This window comes from Prinia subflava, chromosome 8 (assembly GCF_021018805.1).
Source record: "Prinia subflava isolate CZ2003 ecotype Zambia chromosome 8, Cam_Psub_1.2, whole genome shotgun sequence".
NCBI classification, from domain to species: Eukaryota; Metazoa; Chordata; class Aves; order Passeriformes; family Cisticolidae; genus Prinia; species Prinia subflava.
Window position 1 is genome coordinate 9,817,253 of NC_086254.1, and position 20,166 is coordinate 9,837,418.

General features: G+C 49.4%; 1 protein-coding gene across 1 annotated transcript in view; it reads left to right on the forward strand.

Annotated features, from left to right (window-relative positions):
- Positions 1-1,063: 1,063 nt before the first annotated feature.
- Positions 1,064-20,166, forward strand: part of AATF (apoptosis antagonizing transcription factor) — a 33,515-nt gene continuing 14,412 nt past the window's right edge. The window contains exons 1-8 of the mRNA XM_063402881.1: positions 1,064-1,191; positions 2,611-2,799; positions 2,994-3,413; positions 3,964-4,101; positions 13,914-14,028; positions 14,335-14,539; positions 15,228-15,392; positions 16,116-16,199. Coding sequence (XP_063258951.1) covers positions 1,107-1,191; positions 2,611-2,799; positions 2,994-3,413; positions 3,964-4,101; positions 13,914-14,028; positions 14,335-14,539; positions 15,228-15,392; positions 16,116-16,199 — 1,401 coding nt within the window. The 5' untranslated portion in view covers positions 1,064-1,106. The remainder of the gene's footprint in view (positions 1,192-2,610; positions 2,800-2,993; positions 3,414-3,963; positions 4,102-13,913; positions 14,029-14,334; positions 14,540-15,227; positions 15,393-16,115; positions 16,200-20,166) is intronic.

The following is a 20,166-nucleotide window of genomic DNA, read 5'->3' on the forward strand; positions in this document are numbered from 1 at the left end:
TCGGCGTTGATTTAAAGCAGTAGTTGCCACACTGTGCATTATTAATGGGACTTTGCTGCTGTGCTGCCGTTATCCGGTGCCGTGAGGCCCCGACCCTCAGAGCCCCCGTGAGGGCCCGACCCTCAGAGCCCCGCTGCCCTCAGGAACGCCCGGCTGTGAGGGGGCTCGGGGGGCGCCGGGGTGGAGCCTGGGTTCGTTCCCGTTTGGATCCGGGTTCGTTCCCGGTTGGATCTCAGGTTCGTTCCCGTTTGGATCCCGGGTTCGTTCCCGTTTGGATCCCCGGTTCGTTCCCGGTTGGATCTCAGGTTCGTTCCCGTTTGGATCCCGGCTTCGTTCCCGTCTGGATCCCGGGTTCGTTCCCGGTTGGATCCCGGGTTCGTTCCCGGTTGGATCCCGGGTTCATTCCCGGTTGGATCCCGGGTTCATTCCCGGTTGGATCCCGGGTTCGTTCCCGTTTGGATCCCCGGTTCGTTCCCGGTTGGGTCCCGGGTTCGTTCCCGTTTGGATCCCCGGTTCGTTCCCGGTTGGATCCCGGGTTCGTTCCCGTTTGGATCCCGGGTTCATTCCCGTTTGGATCCCGGGTTCGTTCCCGTTTGGATCCCCGGTTCGTTCCCGGTTGGATCTCAGGTTCGTTCCCGTTTGGATCCCGGCTTCGTTCCCGTCTGGATCCCGGGTTCGTTCCCGGTTGGATCCCGGGTTCGTTCCCGGTTGGATCTCGGGTTCGTTCCCGGTTGGATCCCGGGTTCGTTCCCGGTTGGATCCCGGGTTCGTTCCCGTTTGGATCCCCGGTTCGTTCCCGGTTGGGTCCCGGGTTCGTTCCCGTTTGGATCCCCGGTTCGTTCCCGGTTGGATCCCGGGTTCGTTCCCGTTTGGATCCCGGGTTCATTCCCGTTTGGATCCCGGGTTCGTTCCCGTTTGGATCCCCGGTTCGTTCCCGGTTGGATCCCGGGTTCGTTCCCGTTTGGATCCCGGGTTCGTTCCCGTCTGGATCCCGGCTGGACTGGGTGTCCCGCTGGCCCCGCCCCATTCCCCACGCAGGCCCCGCCCCCGGCCCCGCCCTGGCCCCGCCCCGCCTCGCGCTCTCGCGCTCCCGCGCTCCCCCCAAGATGGCGGCGCCCTTGGCTCTGCAGCTGCAGGAGCTGCTGGACCCCCGGCCCGGCCCGCGGGACCCCGAGGACGATGCGGAGGAAGGTGCGGGAGCACCGGGCGAGGAGGGCTTGGCACCGCGGCCGGCGGGGCGGGAGGGAGCCGGCGCGGGCGGCCCGGGCGCTGCCGGAGCGGCCGCACGTGGCGCCGCGGCGGCGTGAGAGGGTCGGGCTCCCGGGGTGATCTCAGGGATCGGGGCTGTGTCGGGACTCGGGGTTACCTCCGCGATAGCGTTCATCTGGGGATCGGGGATGTGTCCAGGATCGGGGTTCTCTCAGCGCCTGGGGCCATCTCCGGGCTCGGGCCTGTGTGAGGCTTAGCCTGGCCCTTTCCTGCAGTCTGTGTGAGAGCAGCAGTGACTTGTAAGAAACGGCCCCATAACCACTGAGGAAGTTACCGCGGTCAGCAGAGGCGTTTTCCCATTTTAGTAACCATCATTTTGTTCCAGACTTGGCAGAATCCGAGACTGGTTTGGGTGGGAAGGGACCTCAGAGCCCACCCAGTGCCACCTCTGCCATGGCAGGGACACCTCCCGCTGCCCCAGGCTGCTCCAGCCCCAGTGTCCAACCCGGCCTTGGGCACTGCCAGGGATGCAGGGGCAGCCACAGCTGCTCTGGGGAGAGCTTCATCCTGTGGTGGTGCCAAGACTGGATTCCATGAGGTCGCTGGAAGGATCTGCCTCTGCCCCTCCTGCCCAGCCCCTCCTTGTTTTTCCCATCCTCTGCTGGCTGCAGTGACTGTACTTAGAGCAGATTTTGTCGCTTTGGTTATGAGCAGGAGATTTTTTTGCCCCCCTCTGCCTCCAACAAACACTCCAAGCGAGGCATTAGCATTTCCAAACACACATTAAGAGCACTCAGCGATTTGAGTCGCTCGATTGCCCCAACAGAGCTAACCCTGTAATTTGGCACAGGGTGCCTTGCACATGAGTGAAAGCAGGGAGGGAGGATGCTGGTTGTGGTCTCTGGGCTGGACTGCTCTGCTCTGTGTTCTAGAGAAGATGGGGATGAAGAAGGGCATAACCACAGTGACCTTTTCCTCTCTTGAGCTTTTCTGAAGTGTTTGTGTATTTATGTGGTTTGTATATGCAGCAAAAGGCCAAAGTGCCTCTGAGTTGGAGTTTTCCTCTTTTAAAATGCAAGCAGGAAGTGAGTGAAGGCACTGCAGCTCTGCAGAGTCCTCCACACGAAGGGCTCTACTTCCCAGAGACCCTCCTGCATCCTGGGGAGGGCTTGGATGGGCTCAGCTCCTGTTCTGCTTCATGCAGGGCCCTTTCCCCCTTGCAGGAAATTATTTGTGTGCCTCTCCTGCACTTCTCAAAGTTCCTGTTCCCCTGTGCAGTGCACGGTTGTTAGAGAGCATGAGGAGCTTCCCGGGGCTCCTTCCTGCAGCTGCTCCTTCCCCACTGGAATTCAGTTCACTTTCAGACACCTCTTCTCTCTTTTTCCTTTTTTCCCCCCACAGCTACAGTTGCTAAAGTGATTGACAGATTTGAGGATGACTCCACGGATGACATTCTGCCTGTTGGTAATATCAGGAAAAGAGCTTCAGCCTCTCTCCTGGAAGCTGATAAGAGGTACAGTGGAAAAGCCACATCTCGGAAAGCCTTGCAGGAGGAGCTCTGGGGAGATGCTCTGTCTGAAGAAGGATCTGGTAAGAAATCTCATTTTTTCCCCCTTTTTGCTGGCAAACCATGATGTCAGCACGTGGCTGAGTGTGGCAAACCTCAGGGTTTGTTACAGGGCAGGGAACAGCCACAATTAACTTGGACAGCAAATAACCCAAACCTGAGCTGTTGCTGATGACTTTTTCTGTGAAGTTAATAACTTTTTTCTCTCATTAATTAGCTGAAGAAGCATTGGATGACTGGTACAGTGACAGTGAAGGCTCAGAAGAGGAGGACGGTGCTGGCACTAAGGCCAGGGAGAAGGCCAGCAGTGCTGGCAGTGAGCAGGAGGATGAGGAGGAGGATGATGAAGAGGCCAAGGCACCAAAGTTCAGCTTCCAGAATATCACAGACTTTGAGAAATTCACAGAAGGGATGGACGATGCAGGGAGCAGTGAAGGAGAGGATGAAGACGAGGATGAGGATGAAGATGATGCTGACATGGAAGAGGGAAGTGAAGAGGAGGAGGAGTTGGGGAGTGAAAGCCACGAAGATGGAAAGGAAACCAAAGACAGCGAAGATGATGGGGGAGTGCTGACCTTCTCCAGAGCACAGGAGTCTGAAGAAGTGGAGAAGGGCAAAGCTGTGAGGAACCAGCTAGGTTTGTGCATGTTTGCTGTGTGTTTGTGGCAGTGTGGAATCAGCATGGTGAGGTGCTGTCAGCACCCTGCTGGTGCTGCTGCTGCAGCCCCACGTGTGTGCAGATGTTCTGCCAGATCTGCTGCCACTGCTGCTGTCACAGCTCATGAAGTGAGGTGTATTTATCCATTAGCTTAGCTGAATGCTGAATATCCCCATGGGACCATTGGGTTTGGGAACTTCCTGCACTGGTTCTGCTGTGATCACTTTGTTTCTTTCCAAAATACAGCTCCCAAAATGCCATTTCTTCCTGCCTGAGCTGTTGAAGTATCAAACCTGTGTTGGCAGGCTGTCCTTTGAAGCAGCAAAGCGAGGGGGTGGTTTGATCTGTGGGTCACAGAGTTGGGATTTGCTTTGTCCCAGCTTGTGGCACCCATGGTCAGTGCGTGCCAGGACTGCCCTGAGCAGGAGCAGGGCAGCCCAGAGGAGAGGGCCTGAGCTGTCAGGTCCCTCACAAGGAACAAGTGCTTTGTCTTGCTAACTGATTCTTTTATTTCCTTTTTGCTGTGCAGCCCTGTGGGATCTGCTGATGGAAGGGAGGATCAAGATGCAGAAGGTGCTCATGACGGCCAACAGGCTGCCCCAGCCAGACACCTACCCCAGGTTCAAGAAGGAGGGGGGACAGGACTTTGACAACGCTGTGGAGAACTGTAAGAGCCTTTTAATCTTCCTCCTTTGCTCAGACTCTTATAGACAGTTGCTTATTGCTGTTCAGTGCAGAGCTGGGATGCTTTGTCCAGTGACACCTTGTACCAGTTTTGTGCTGGGCCAGCCAATGCAAAGGTTTGCCCAGAGCAGGAGTAGTGCAGCCCAGAGGAGGGTCTGTGCAGATGAATTCCATTCTCTTTATCCCTGAGATCACTGCTGATGACAGTGATCAGATGGGATCTGTAGTAGATCCTCCAATGTGAAATCACAGCATGCAGGCTGCAGTTGATGAGTGCAAAGTGCTGTGCTTTGGTGTGGTCTGTTCACTTTTTCTGTTTGGACACCTTTGTTCTGCCCTTGAGGTGAGTGCACAGGGAGGGAGATGTGTGGGTCATCACACATGACCCTGACCTTGGCCCTGCAGCAAGCCCTGGCTGTGATCCCTGCCAGGACGGGCACTCAGCTTACCTGCACTTACAGGTGAGCTGCTTTCTGCTTTCAGCCTGGCTCTGCTGCTTTAAATGAAGTGATTAAGGACAAAAAGACAAACTCCCACCAATGCTGTGCTGACCTTTCAGTGGAGCACACGTTATTAATGTCCTTAATGAGATGCATTACAAACTGCCCCAGCTCCATGTTTCATTACAGGTCTAAGATGCAATATCATTAAAGACCTTTAACAGAAACAATGGTTGACATTTTGGTATTTCCCATAAGCAAAATACACCCAAGAACATGGAGTGTAATGTCCCCAGTGCTGATCCCTCAGTTCAGAGCTCTGAGGGAAACTCCAGTGCTGAGAGCTGCTGGATGATCCCCTCCTCCTCACCTTCTCCTCCTCGTGTGGGCTGGGGAGCTGGGGGAGTTCCTCACAGCTTGGGTTTGTGTTCTGTGGTTCATCTGTGAAGACAGAACATAAAGCTGCAGTTAGCAGAGGAAATCTCAGGCTGACAGATGGGAAATACTGAATTTAGGAACATTCTACTTACACTTATACATGATGAGCCTCAGCCTTGGACAAGATTTGGGATCATCTTGGCCTGGATGATGTTCTCCTTTCAGGGAAGCCTCAGCACTTCTGTCCAAACCCACAGAGTAAATCTGGCACGTTTTCATCCTCCTCATTGAACAGGAGGGAATGATTTGGTGTTCCAGTTACACGAAAGATTTGGTGCCAAAATCCCAGACTCTGGGTGAACCCTGCAGGCTGCTGATGTCAGGAGGCTCCCATGCTCTCAGAGCTCCTGGACAAGAGTGTTTCCAGTAATTTTTCCCAAATCTTTCCATTTCTCATGAAATTTCTGCTCTGTGCTCAGAGGAAGATTGAATTTTTTGAATTGGAAACTGGTCCTTTGTGGATTTGCCTCTTGGGTGCACTCAGGACAACCCTGTTGTGCTGAATTCCCCGAGGGCTGGAGTGTCATTGTGTTAAAGAGTAGACAGCAATTTTCCATCCATTTGCAGTTTTAAAACCAAACCTGGGTGAAAATGGCAAGGTCATGGTCATTTTCCAGCTTTTAAGACCAGAGGTTACAAAACCTAAAGTGTTTAATTTATTATTTTTGTAATCTTTTATGATTTTTTTTTTTTTAGTGTTACAACATGCTTTGGACAACCTTAGATTCTTGAGATCTCAGGTTCTGGTAGATGATTTACTGCAAAATTGCTTATAAATTGAAGTAGAAAATGTTTTGCAGACCTGGCAGCTTTCAGGCTTCACACCCATTTGTCACCCAGCATTTCCCTTTGTGTATAGAACAAGAATTAATTAGGCTGCACTGCAGGAAAAGTTTATGGCCATAATTTATATAGGATGAATTTCTGTTTAAAGAGACAGCATTGCTTTGTTTGTGCTGTCTTACTTTTTATTTCCCTTTTTTTAAATCTTTAATTATATTCCAGATTTTTTTTTTCTGTCACCCTTTTTACATACAAATGGGAGACCAAACTGTGGCCGTGGAGCTCATGTTTATTCCTGTTTTGCACCCACTGAGAAAGCCTGGATGGTTTTTGGTGCTGAGAGCAGAGTGGCTGAACTCTGAAAGCAGCACAAATGTTCAGTGTTCAGTGCCCTGCACACAAAAACCTTTCCAGCTCCAATTCCAAGGTGCTGCTGCCTGGGCTGGGCTGTTCCTCCAAGACAGATTTGTATTCCCCTGCTCTGCATCTTCCAGTCTTGTCCAGGGCTTGAGATGTTGCCTCTGTTTGGGGTCTTGCACGTTCAATTAATGTTTTTCATAATCAATGCGAGTCAGAATTTGCAATCTGCTCCTGATTTGCACATTAAAGAGACCCATTAATTAAAAATTCCAATCCCTGGCATGTTCCCGCAGGATCCCTGCATTATTTACATAGAAAAGGAGTGCAAGGTGCAAGTTTCTGTGCTGTGGCTGTGCACAGATTGCAGGCCTGCCACTCAGATTTCACTGTGCTGGGAGCTTGGAAGGGGATCTCCTGAAATTGTCTCCAAAAATCACCTCAAGGGCAAGGGAGAGCCAAAGCAGAGGTGGAATAAACACTGGTGGAGCCACATCCAGTGTCAGGAATGAAACAGTTCCAGGGTTTGGGGCTTGTTGTGTTAAATCTTGATAGAGTGACAAAAACCCCACGAATAATTGAGGGGCAAGGAGGTAACAAGGGCTTTAAGGAATTAAATCTCTTCATCCTCAAAGGCTCTCAGCTTCCCAGAACAGGCCTGTAGCTTTTTCTTTCTAATTCTAGTTAAAAATACTAAACTGGGAACATTTCAGTGACCAATACTTTATACTTTTCAAGAAGAGCTGGGAATTGCAGCTTTTACATAGCAGATTGTGTTATTTCCACTTTGTAGTTGGTAAGAATATACAGAAACCCAGGTGAGGAGGTTTTTTTGCCAGAAACTGATGGAAGTTGTAGGATTTTAAAGGGACAAGTGGCTGTGCTTTCCTTTTGCAGGAGGTCCCTGAGATGTAAACTGCTCACTGCATTTTTGTGGGCTTTTTTTTTAGCTTTGACTGCATCTATCAGTGGATTAAGAGAAAATACCAGAATCCCACATTTCTGTTCCTCAGCATAAGCTGCAGATAATTTCAAGAAATGGAGGAAATAGTGGGTTTGATAAAAGTGGATATGCAGGGTGTGTGGAGATGGGTTTGCCCAGTGGAGGAACAAAAGTGGGGACAACAAATATTAATTTATTTACACTTTGGAGAGCTGTGGTGAAGTTTCACCAAGGTTTGTGATGAGTAATAAAATAAACCTGAATAAAATGAATCATATTGAAAAAAAAACCCCAAAATACAGGGCATTGTTGCCTTCTGGGAAATGAAGGTGGTGTTGGATTTTTGTTCCTAAAACTTTGAGGACCAGGTATGTTTCTGGGGTGGAAATAGGTGGAAATTTGTGGTGAGTGTTCTGGGAAAGAATTGTGCTCTCCCATGGAATAACTCCTTGAGCTGGGCCCTGGCACAGCAGGTTGGGTCCCTGTGCCAGGACAAATTCTGTGCCTTGGGACTGAACAGCACTTTCAGACCTCTCTTTCTGAGTGCTTCACTCTGAGTATCTTCATTTCCTTCTGGGTTGGTCCTGCAATACTTTGACGTTTGAGAGAGAGGGTAGGATTCTGTGTAGTCTCTGGTTAGTGTATGAGCATGTTCTCAGTGTCTTTTTAATGAGGGTTTTTGTTGGGCTCTCTGAATTCCAGTCTTTAAAATAACATCTTTACATCCTCCACAAAATGCAGGTAAGTCATGTTGAAGGCACTGATTAATCAGGGACTAATTTTGGCTAAAATCCAGTCTGCTGTAGGTGCTGTTCCACTTCCTGGGAGAGAGGATGTGCCTGGCAAGGCTCTCCCCTCACCTGGGCACTCCTGGGTAGGGAACAGCTCTCTGAGGAAATGGGATTCACTGACACAGGCTGGGAATTTTTAAGGGAAGCCTGCAGGACTCAGCAGCCAAGAACTCTCTGGTAATTTTGTTATCACCTCTATTCCTGGATGGCTTTTAGAGCTCAGTATATCCACACCTCCATCTGGAGATGTTAATGCATTAATACAGAGCAGGGTGAGTGTCACAGGGAGGGGGAGGAACTGAGGCACAGGCAGATTACACAGTTTCCAGAGGCATAGAGCAGTTACAGGATTAATTGGTGCTAGGCAAGATCATGGACTTAAATATATTCTTGCTTTGAAGATTTTATTGGGAGCCTGCACAAATGTGTGACAGCAGAACTGGGTTTCAAGCCTGAGTGTAAATTATTGTGATCAGATCTAGCCCACTTAAAACTGGTAGTTCATTTTAATTGAATTGTATTAGTCTGGACACTTTATGAATACAAAAAGCATCAGCCCTGTCAGTCCCTGCAGGGTTGGATGTGATTTAAATGGATGTGGATGCAGGTGTCCCCAAATTTCACCTCTCCTCTCTGATCTCATGGAGAATCTGTTCAGCTCTTTTTGGGACTGAGCCAAAGCTTGTTGACATTGATGAAATCTCTTCTCTCAGCTGAAAGAAATGAATGAATCAGATCCTTTTTCCTAAATTTTGTGGAATACACCACGCAGAGCTTTTGGTGAGGATGAACAACACCCTGGCTGTTCTGTGTGTGCCAGTGAGTGAGAGGGAAGAGCCATGGAGGGAGAGGCTTCAGGCAAGGCCCAGGGCTCAGCTCTGGAGCTCTCCTGTTGCTGTGGGATTGTTAATTTGGGTCCTGGAGCCCGTGATGTTGTGGGCCTGTGGAGAGTTTGGGCTGGGAGAGGCACCAGGAAGGTTCTGTGGTTTGGCATTGCTGTCTGTGGTTTGTTCAGGAGTTCTGTGTGTGGGGAAATGCAGGACATTTATTTAACATGCAGGTTTGGGGCTGTTTTCAGAGGAAAAACTCCTGCCCTCCCTCACGGGGTGCCAAGGCTTTTAGCTTGTGGTATTCAGTAATTTTGAGCAGAATTGTTGTCTTCTTCTCATGTAAGGGTGTGCTAAAACGATTTTGTAGGTGATCTCCATAGCCATGTGAGTTGTTCAGTGGTGGTGTCTGAGGTTTATTTGAAATCTGCCTTAAATTTTAGTGCAGGAGGTGCTGGGACAGTCCCTGGTTGGTGCCCTGATCCAGCTGACCTGCAGCCCGTGGGATTACACCACACTCAGACAGCTTTGCCTACACCTGAGTTTCTCAAGATTAATAGCTAATTAAACTGAATTTAGCTAAATATTTGTGCGTGTTAGTCTGTGTACAGCACAAACAAGATGCAGGGAAACAAAGGCTTTAAAAGTGTCCAGACAAGCATGTGCAAATGTCAGCTAACTCGGATTAATTGGCAATTGGGTACCTTGAGATGGAAACCCGGGGCTTGTCATGATAAATATAATTAATGGCCTGGTATTATGTGGGGAGGTCAGTCTGGATGGGCTAATGTTCCCTTCTGGCCTTAATACCCAGATATAACTGTGGAATTTCACATTTCCTCTTCCTTTCTCCTCCTTGCCCATGTACTTGGGGACTCCAGGCTGGCAGAGGCAGGAATGTGTGCTGGCAGCTTCTTTGCATTTCTAGTAATGGAAAGCATCAGTTTTTATAAATCTCATTTTTGCCAGCCCCGTCCCCTTCCTGGTTTGGGCTGATATCAAAAGATGATGGTTGAGGAGAATCAGCAGAGCATGAACTTCGTGGAAGTGTTTCTCTTTTGCTCCTCCTCAGCTTTCCCCCTCCCCCAGTCCCCTCTAATAAACCCCTGAACACCCAGCCTTTATTCTGTTGTTGAATCCAGTTATTTTCTTTACTTTTAGCAGAATCATCTGTGTCTGATCCTGTTGTCCTCCCTGTCAGGTGCTGTAATATTGGAGTGAAAGGGCTAAATTGAGGCTGTTTGGGACTCTCTGGGAGTCAGCTGAAGCGCTGCTGTACAGGGGGTGCAGCCCTGGCTCCTTTGTGCCCAGGAAATACAATTTTCCCCTCTGCAAAGGCTCTTGCATCATTTGCATTCCAATGGAACCAGCAATGGGCTTGGGTGTGGAGCAGACCTTTGCTGTCAGCAGCAAAGTCGGCCCTTTTCCTGCTGTCATTGGGTAAAATTCCCCAACTCACTGCTTTGGGAGGCATGAAAGGAGCGTTGCTCCCATCATTCCCAAATTTGGACACATTTCCCAGTGCTTTGTGCCGAAGTCTGTGAGAAATGGGAATGCAACCACACCGCCTGTAGAAAATCACCTTTAGCCTATCACTGAGTCTGGGCTGGCTCCTGTCTGAGGCTTATCAAACAGAATTATTTCTTTTATTTCTGTGCCCCATCGATCTGGGACCCCAGACACTCCGGGGTGCCAGGCTGGAGCTGCAGGACCCCTCCCTGCCCCACGCTGTCCCTCCTGAGGTCCCTTCCCTGCTGGAATCACATCCCAGCTCCTGCCCACAGCCCCTGTCTGAGATGTGACACCTGGAGGAATTCCCCCGCCTTTTCCTGCCTGGGAACGTCGTCCTGCTGCTGGGAATAGAGAGCAGGCTCCAAAAGTAATACTGACAGGCTTCAGAATTATGATACACTGGAGCTGCGGCGTAATTCTTTGTTGAAGAAGTTAGAGGCCTAAAATGTTAAGGCTTATTGTTATTCCGAGTTGATAATCTCTGCCTTGCTTTAATAATTTTTCCTCATGCCTGGATAGCCTGCGAGTTGCACAATAATCACTCACACAGCTTTGTAATCAATGCCCAAAGTAATAGGATTCCGCTGGCCAACGGCAATTAATAAATTTGTGTCTTTTTTAAAACACTAGCAAGTCGGGCCTGAAATACGACTGACTGGCTTTGCTCATTTGCATATTTATTGCAGTGGAAAAATTCTTGCCGAATGATTGATGTTGAGCCTGCCTCTTGAATTCCAAACAGCACATTATTATGAAATGAAAAATGCCGGCCATACAGTTGATTAAAGTTGAAGACAGTGGAATCGGTGTTTTTTAAGATTGTGGGAGAATTAAAGGCATATTTTAATAGATGTTGACAAGAAGTGAACTAACAAAAGCAAAGCAAAGGATTTGCTTGAAAAGATTTAATCAAACGTGTTTGGTGGGGGATTAATTGCTGGGGATGACGAGTGCAAGTGGCTGGCTGCTGGATGTGAAAGGGGAGCATTGTTCCGAGGCCAGCACATCGAGGGCCGTTTTGACCTGCAGTTTAACTCCTGTCCCACGGCCCTTTGAAGGGAGGGGAGGTTCATCCTCTCCTCCCTGTGCTGGGATAAACCTGAGCACCAGGTGGAGATGCTGGAGATCCTCCCCCCTGTGTGCAGCATTGCAGTGGGAGCCTGGGCTCCTCTCCTCCCCGGGTTTGGGGGGTGTGAGCTCAGTGCTGGGGGCTCTGGGGGCTCCCCATGGAGGCAGGGAGCTCTCCCAGGGTTGTGCAGCTCAGCCTCTGCTCTGCATCCCCTCATCCCAGTGCCAGCCCTGCTCCAGCTTTCCTGTGTGAGCGCTTCCCCAGCCTCTGGACATGCAGGGAGAATGGGAAGCGTTGCACGCTGTGATATTCTGTGATGCCAGAGCCTCAGATTCAATTGAGGGGGAAACTCCTTAATTTCCAGTGCTGGCACGGGCTCTGAAGTGGAGCTGTGTGCTGGGTAGGTGGTGGTTCCTGCTGGTAAATCCCAGGAAGGGTTTTTCCATGGATTCAGTGGAATCCGTGTCCCTGTGGCCGCTCCCCCTGCTCTGCACAGCTGCTTGGGAGGGTGAGGTGGCAGCCTGTCCTCAGAAAGGCACACTTTGATTTACTGGTGCTGGCTCCCAGCGTTCTGGGTGGATTGATCTGCTGCCTGCTGGATCTGGAACAACTCTCTCCCTCCTGGGCACAAAATGAAGGGGCTTCTGTGGACTCTTGTTGTGTTCTTGTGTCAGACAAGGAGCAGCATTACAAAAATCCTGCTGAGGGCAGGAGGGTCAGTCAGTGCCCAGCCTCCTTCCAAAAGGACCCAGTTTGCATCCATGGAACAGCTCTGGTTTGTGCTGCCTTCATTCACAAATGGGGCCAGGCTCTGCCCCAAAGCAGGCAGTGTAAAGGGCTCCAGAGGGAAGAGGAGGAGACTGGGAGGAAAACAGCCCCTTCTGGAATTAAATGTGAGATGGATGGGGCAGGGCTAGGTGGGAAGAGAGCAGAGGAGGGGGACACTTGGCTTCTCAAGTTGAGTTTACAGCACACTTAAGCAGCCAGCAGCAGAAGTGAGAATGCCAGTGATGCTGTTAAATACACAAGAACTGAGAGCAGGGAAATTACCCAGCTGTAAGAGGCTCGTGATGAAGCCACTGCCTGCAATAATTAGCCCTCCCACCTGGTTAGACACACGGTCATTGTCTTCCCTGCCCTCTCCAGCCCCTTCACTCCAAATAAAATTGCTCCCCATCCCCACTTCTGCTGGGGTCTGTATCTCATAGCCTGGGCCAGCTTGAGCCTGTCTTTATTTCCTTGCCTGCGTGGCCCTGCCATACCCCAGAAGGGCTGGAGTGCTACTCCAGATGTAATTGCCAGGATCAAAGCTGCCTGGGGTGCATTAGCACTGCTGCTGGAGGAGAGGCAGGGGGGAGAAAATAAACAGTTTGGGAAGCTCTGGGGACATTTGGCTGTGTTGCAGGCAGTGGGAAGGATTTTGCTGGTGTAAGCTGTGCACTCAGGCTAGGGTGGGGGCACTTGGCTCCTGCAAGTGATGCTTTAGCTGCAGACACCTACAACAAATGCATTTTTAAGGGCTTTTGTCTGTTTCTCTGGTGGAATTGTTTTGATGCTCACACACGTCTGATTTACAAGTGCAGCAAACCTAATCCGTTAATAGGTTTATATAGAGGAGTTGTCAGAGTGTGTCTGGGATGAACCATGGGCTCGGGGAGGGCCAGTCCAACAGCTGATGTGCAACAAAAATCTTAAAGCATCTTCTCCTTGACTGAGGTCAGGCCATAATTTATCTGAAGGTGGTGACAGCTGAGCAATATCACAGTGGGAACACGCAGAGATTGAGACCTCTGAGTGTCTGGGCTGATTTCTGCCTCTGGCTGCCTGAGGAAGATTTGCTGTTCACTCTGCCCATGATCTCCGTGTCCCCCACTGAAAAGCAGAAAGAAGGAAAAAAGTGGAGTGGGGAAAAGCTCTCCCTGTTCTTTTTGAGCTCTGTACAAAGAGAGGTTGGGGAGTTCAGCAGAGCAGCCCCAGTGGCACCAGGGGAGGCTCTGGGGAAGGTCCCAGCTCCTCTCCACACAAACCCACATGCTCTGCCAGCCAGAGTAAGTTCAGTTCAGGTTTTTGGGGTGTGCCAAGTGTTTCACCTTGGCAGGGAGAGCTGACCCTGTGATGGATGTGCAAAGGGACAGTTTGTGTAGCCTGGGCAGACACTTGTTTTCTGTCAGAGAGTTCTGCAGGGAGGCTTGTTGGTTGCCACAAAAGAACTGTTTTTGAAGAGCAGATGCTGTGGCAGTGTGCAGTTAACCTGTCCCACAGTCAGCTGGAACTGTGCGTCCTTGGAGAACCCACAGGCACTGGAACAGGCACTGCATGGGGACAGGAAAACTCAGCTGCAACAGCCTCTGGATGCACAGCATCACATCTGTGATTCAGGACTTCAAATTCAGGATCTGTGTGTGTGAACACCCTGGAGTGCAACTGCTCATCCCAGTAAAAATCACATTCACCCTGTGTATTGATCAATTTACACCCCTCCAGCCCATCTTTTCTTCCATTTCTCTCTTCCTGAGGATCTCTGGGCCTGCAGTTCTGCTTTTCTGATCAGAATCTTCTCGTTAAACTCTCCAGGTCGTGGTTTAAAGTTTCTCCCATAGATCAGATCTTGTCACTTGTGTCTCTTGCTCTGCAGGTTGTAAAGCCCTGGAGGCCTTGCTGAAAGTGCTGGTGGAACTTCAGGATGAGCTGCTTTATCAATACCCAGCCACAAGGCACCTGGTGGATGGAAAGCAAGCAAAAACCGAGAGGTGAGTGCAAAAAGAGATAAAATCTTTCTGAACCCTTTGTCTCTGCAAACAGGGCAATGCCCAGCCTTCCTGACCACCCTCACCCTGCTGCTCTCTCACTTGCTGCTGTGTCTGGGGGACAGACACTCTGTTATTTGAATTCCTTCTGCCCTGTGGGAAGTCTGGTTTGTAAGATTTCTGATAATGGAGCAGAGGCTTTTGACAAAAATACCAGTGTGGTGTGGGCTGGTGGTGGAGGGGCCATCAAGGACTCACACATTGCCCTAGGGAGGGGCAGGGTGTTTATCCCGAGCTGTTTTGTTGCAGTGAGGATGAAATCCCCAGCAGCAGCGATGAGGAGCCAGTGGAGAAGGCTCAGGAGAAGAGGAGGAGCCTCCCCAAACGGAAGCTGAAGTTTGAGGAGTACCCCGAGTTCATAGCCAAGCGCTACAGCGACTTCAGGACCTACAGGAACAGCACCCTGCAGAAGTGGCACGAAAAGACAAAGCTGGCAACTGGCAAAGTGGGGAAGGCAAGGCCTGGTTTGTGTGTGCTGACATGGCTCTCATGGAGCCTGGGGAACAAGTTCAGACCAAAAAAGGGGAAATTCGGGTGGGATACATGGAATAAATTCTTCCCTATGAGTGTGGGGAGGCCCTGGCACAGGGTGCTCAGAGCAGCCATGCCTTCCCCATCCCTGGAAGTGTCCAAGGCCAGGTTGGAGCAACCTGTGCAAGATGTGTAATGGTAGTTTCTGTGTTCTCTCAACCAGACATCCCATCACAGCCAATCTCCAGCAGCAAATAATCTCCAGGAAAATGTCACTCTTGCTGCTGCAGGAGCTGTTTGTGGTTCCTCCCAGAAGCAGGGCCCTCCGAGGCTCTTCTCCTCCATGAAGTGTAGGCTTTAATACAATGGGTAATCATTTCACCCAGAGATCCAGGGTCTCCTCACATCTCTGAGTTGGTATTAATCATCGAGAAGTTAATCTGAACCAGAACAGCAAAGGCATTTTATTAAGCCAGGCGTCAGCTTGCCTCAGGTTGGGAAGGGAGAGCGAGGGAGAAACAAATAAAAAATCCTCTCAGAAATCCCTGCAACGAGCCCAGGCCCCCTCCTCCCCTTGGAACTGCTTATCCAGTGACATGGAAAGATAGAGGAACAGTGGTGCCTGGAGGAGAGGCTGTGTGTGTTATCTGACACTGCTTAATGCCGTGCAGGGCTTCGGAGCCTTCGAGCGCTCGGTGCTGGCGCAGATCGATCACGTCCTGCTGGACAGGGAGCGATTGCTGCGGCGCACCCAGACCCGCCGCTCGCTCTACACCGTGCTGGGCAAGCAGGAGCAGCAGCCTGCCCCGGCCCCTCAGCCCGGGCCTGACACCTCGGTAAGGACGGGTTTCATTCTCTGTCATTCTCTGTCTCCTCCCTGGGAACCCTGTGCCAGCCTTCGGCAGGTGTTGGGCTCGTTTGGGAGGTGGGTGGAGGAGGAGGTGTCCGATCCCTGAGTGTGCACTGTAATGGCAAAGTAAAAACATTTAAATTCCATTTTTGTGATGTTTGCAGTGTCTCCTGTCCCAGCTCCTGACAAGGTTTGAGCTGGGCTTGTGCCCCTCCTGTGCTGATCGCTAAATCTGATTTTTGAGGTAGCGGCAGCAAAACTTGGTTTTCACTCTGCAGCTCAGAGTCCAAAAAGTCCCTTTTAAAATCATACTGCATGTAACCTGCAGAATATGCTAGTAGTAAGCCCGTTATTAATTTAGTATTTAAGAATGAATAAATACTCAATTCTGAGAGATCAGGTAGAATTACTGGACTTGCAAGATGTATTTTTGCCATTACATTAAAAATATCTGTAGTATTTTGCCAGAAAGACTTTGCACAGTCCTATTTATTTCCCAGTAAAGGCATCATAAATCTAGTTTGGCATTGGCAGCGTTTCTGCCTTGCCTTTAAATGTATTCCTGGTCCTTAAAAGCTGGTTATGTTGGGAGTTTTTCCCCATTACTTCATATCATCAAGTGTGTTTACAAGCTGCTGCGTGTGATGTCTCTGGAGTTAGGGACAGGAATGTGCACAGATGAGCTCTCCTATTTCCTTGATGCTTCCAGGAAGTGCTCCCTCCCTCAGATTCCAACAGGCACCTGAAGGACATCGATGAGGAGATATTTGATGATGATGACTTTTATCACCAGGTAGGTGAATTGCAATTATGGCTCCAGTTGGGTTTCAATACTTACAGAGAAAATGCAGTTGGTTCTCTGCTCCGTATTTCTCTTTACCTGTTTTAACACCCAAAATCTCTGCACGTCCCTCGGGGGACTCTGCTCTCAGTTTTTGCCCCAGGGCTGTGTGAGTTTGAAGCTGCCCCTGTGGATGTGAATTTGCTGCTGGTGCTTGAGTGTGTCAGGGCTGCAGGAGCTGCAGCCTGTGGCTACACAGGAGAAAAGGCTCTGAATTCTCTGCAGGTGATGTTCTCTGTGGGCAGAGCCCCCTTAGGAAAAACAATGCCAGGAGATCCTCAGGAGCACTGGGAGTTGCTCTTGTCTCAGCCTAAATCATCTCATTTACCTGCTGAATGGGAGAGCTCCTGGGCTGCTCCAGCACTTCTCTTGGAATTGGGCCAGCTTGGATCCAGGCCAGTTATTCCTTTTATTTGCAAAATTCTTAGAAGCAAGGACTCTGCAGCCAGTGTAGGGAAACACTGTGCTTGTAGTTTATTGAATAAAGACAGTGCCAGCTTTATGAACAACTGGAATTGTCACATATTGAGGAATATGTCACTGTGAGTCCTTCCCCAGTGTGTGAAAACCTCTGCCTGCTTTGATGAATACAGAACCTGAACTTCAGGATTAAACAAATATCATTACATCACTAGAAAGACAGAAATTTTTGATCTGAATAGTTATTAGAATGGTCAGTGAAGTGCCTGGGGAGTAGGAGAGAGCTGTTGCCATGTGAGGTGATGGGAGAGGGCCTGTCCTGTTGGCAGCAGGGATTGAAGGGGCCAAATCTGCTGAGATAATGCTCAGGTGGAATTTGGGGTCCAAGTGGCCCAGAAGCTCAGCTTTGGGGGCAAATTGGACCCTAAAAACACAGAAGAAATGAAATTAGTATAACAAAATCATGGAGTGGAGAAACAGCTGAGGTTGGCAGACCAAGGACCCGTGCAGGGAAGGTGCTTCTTGGCCATGAAATTTTAATTTTTTAAAAGGAAGCAGCAATGGCTGAGTGTCCCCATCTTTCCCTCTAATAACTGCAACTGTGCTAAATCGTGATTTCAGAAATATGAGCAGGCCCAGCTTAGCTTCTCCCCTCACTGGTTAATTGGGGTGCTGGGGTTAATCTAAATTAAAACTTAAACTAATAGAGGTCATTGAGGGAAGAGAATCACCTGAGTAAAACAAATGGGTCTGCCAGGCACAACTGTATCTTGGCCGTTTCCCAAGAGGGAAGTGGCAGCAAATTGGAGCAGTTTGAGCCCGGGCAGAGGTGAAGGATGGGATGGGCTCAGGGGCTCCAGTGCAGTCAGGGAATGCTCCAGACTGCATTCCCTGCTGCTCCAGCTGCAGGAGCAGCACAGCCAGGCATGGGTGCCACTGTGGGAGCCCCACGGACTGGAAATATGGGGCTGAGCCTGGCGCAGGCTTTAATCACCTCACAGTCCTTGGCAGCGGCTCCGGCAGCTTCTCCCGGCCTCGTACATCACACACAGACATCTGCTGAGCTGCCGGGCAGCTGCACATCCATTTTCCTCCCTTGCTGGGGTTTTTCTGAGCTCTCTCCCTCCTCCTCTCCCTCCCTCCCACTCTTCCCCTCTCCTCCATGCCCAAAATGCTTCCTGGCAGGGAGGGTCCGTGCAGATCCCCAGAGTTTGTGGGGTGCCCTCTGCTCTGCCCTGCCTCGTGTCCTGTGCTCTGTGGGGTTTGGAGATTGGAGCTGGAGCCAGCTCAGGGATAAGGCTGAAGAAAATGGCCCTGTGTTTTCTGTCACCTCCCAATTAAATTGGATTCATAAAGTGCTTTCCTTTATTTGTCAGGGCGCTAAGCTGGAGCTGAACATTGCATTGAGAGCAGGGAGAGCGCAGCACAATGGAGCTGCCAAGGGCCTGAATGGCTCTGCTGTGGCTGGGTCAGAACTGAGCAGTGCTTTTGTGTGTGTGTGTGATTGCATGTGGGCATGGAAATAAAACCCAGCAAGGGAGCTGCCTCTGCAGGAGTGATCAGCACCGAGCTGAGGGTGCTCCCAACCTCTGACCCCTGTGCATCACGCTGATTGCAGCCTGCATTTCAGCACCTGCCTCTCCCTCCTGTTCAATTCTACATCCAGGCCTTCCCTGGGATCATTCCCCTTCTTCTAAATGGCATTTTATAGTTATTAATTTGTTTTGATTACTGCTTAAAAGGTAAACACTCAGATAAGCTGGAAAGCAGCTTCCTCTGTGTGTCAGTGTGAAATTAGGCAAGTAAAAATGAACCAGATTTGATGAATGTGCACAAGTTAATGATAACAGAATAAGTAGTTATACTGTTTTATTATAGATTATAATAAAAAACTCTTTAATTAATCTGTTTTTCTCTGGAAAAACAATTTTCTTGCTCAGGTCTTAATATTCAGTAGAATTCAGCAGGTGGGTCTGGTGGAATTTTGTGATGATTCAGGATTTAACTCCCTTCTGCCTGTTCATCCCACTTTGCCTTTTCTCCTGTTCATCACTTGTTTTGTAAGCAGTTACAGTTTTTATTACAGTATATGTATACAGTACATACTGGATGGTGATGGAAAGCTGAGCTGGATAATGCAGTGAAATATCTTTATTTGGGTGGGAATAGTTTAAAAGTGTTTCAGAAAGCTCCTCATTAGGGGCAGCAGTGAGAGGCTGGAGCCCATCTCCTTTCCCTTTAAATTCTCCTTCACACATGGTTTTTAGGGAAGAAAAAGGCTTTTTATTTTTAGAAGTCATATTTACGTAGAATTCATTTACAGCTGATATTGCAGCATTAAGACTTAAAATTCCAGCCTGCTACCAGGGAGCTGCTGCTCTGACATGCTACAGTGGAGATTTTATTGTTAGGTTGAAATACTCCTCTGGTGAAGGAGAGAGTGGAAATTGGTTTATTTCCAACAGGAATTAGGTTAGTGTTCATATGCTAAGTGTTCCACTGGTAGCAGCTCTTCCCAGAACAAATGTTCATCACTGCTGGCAGCAGGTATGCCTAGGGAGAATTGGGAATATCCATAATCCCCTTTTTGCTCTGCTCTCTGCTCCCTCCTCCCCTGGTTGTGGTGGTGGTGTGCATTTTGTCCTGGCTGTGGGCACCAGAGAGGAGCCAGAGAGGAGAGGGAATATCCAAAAAAACACCAAAGCCTTCCAAGAGGGGTTCTCTTCCCCCCCAAACTGGGATTTATCCATCCTTAAACCCCCTGTGTGACTCTGGAAAGCTTCCCTGGTGGGTGGATGTCCCCAGCAGTTCCCTGGGCCCACAGTGTGGTGTCTTCTCCAGGAATCTGAGCACGCCACAAACAAGGAATTACCAACCCACAGAACTATTAAAAGTCAGTAGTGGTGAGGAATAGAGAGAAGCCTGGCTTTGTGACAAGCTGGTTTACCTTAATTAAACCGGTGAGTGATTAATATGGACAGCTGATCTTGTGGCTTTAATTAGATGCATTTAGAGTTTTGTGTGAATAAGAGATGTCTCGAACCATCCCACAGGTTAATGGCAATACAATACTCTTATCACAGGCATGTATCTTTCAAATGGCTGGGTAGATGGTTAATAACACATTTTAAAGCTTGATTTGGAGCTTCTCTTAATGGGTTATTCGAAAACAGGCAAATCTGTGCATGTTACACAAACCTGAATTTGAATAAAATGGGTTTTAAAAATAGACTGTCCAGCGATTTCAGCTTGCATTTCATTAAATATAAAAATTAAGTTTTTACAAAGCGTTTCAAGGGGGTTTAAAATAATATTTGAGCTGCAAATTTAAATTTTCTCTGGTGTTGGTAGAAATCCGAATGTTACACGGCTGCTGAGTGGGAGCTTGGAAGGGGATCTATAGATGGACTTTTTTTAAATTTGATTTGCTCTGTGAGGTCCAAGACAAGTGAGCCTTTTGTCACGAGGCTGATTTCAGCTCTCCTTAGCTCTTTGTCTC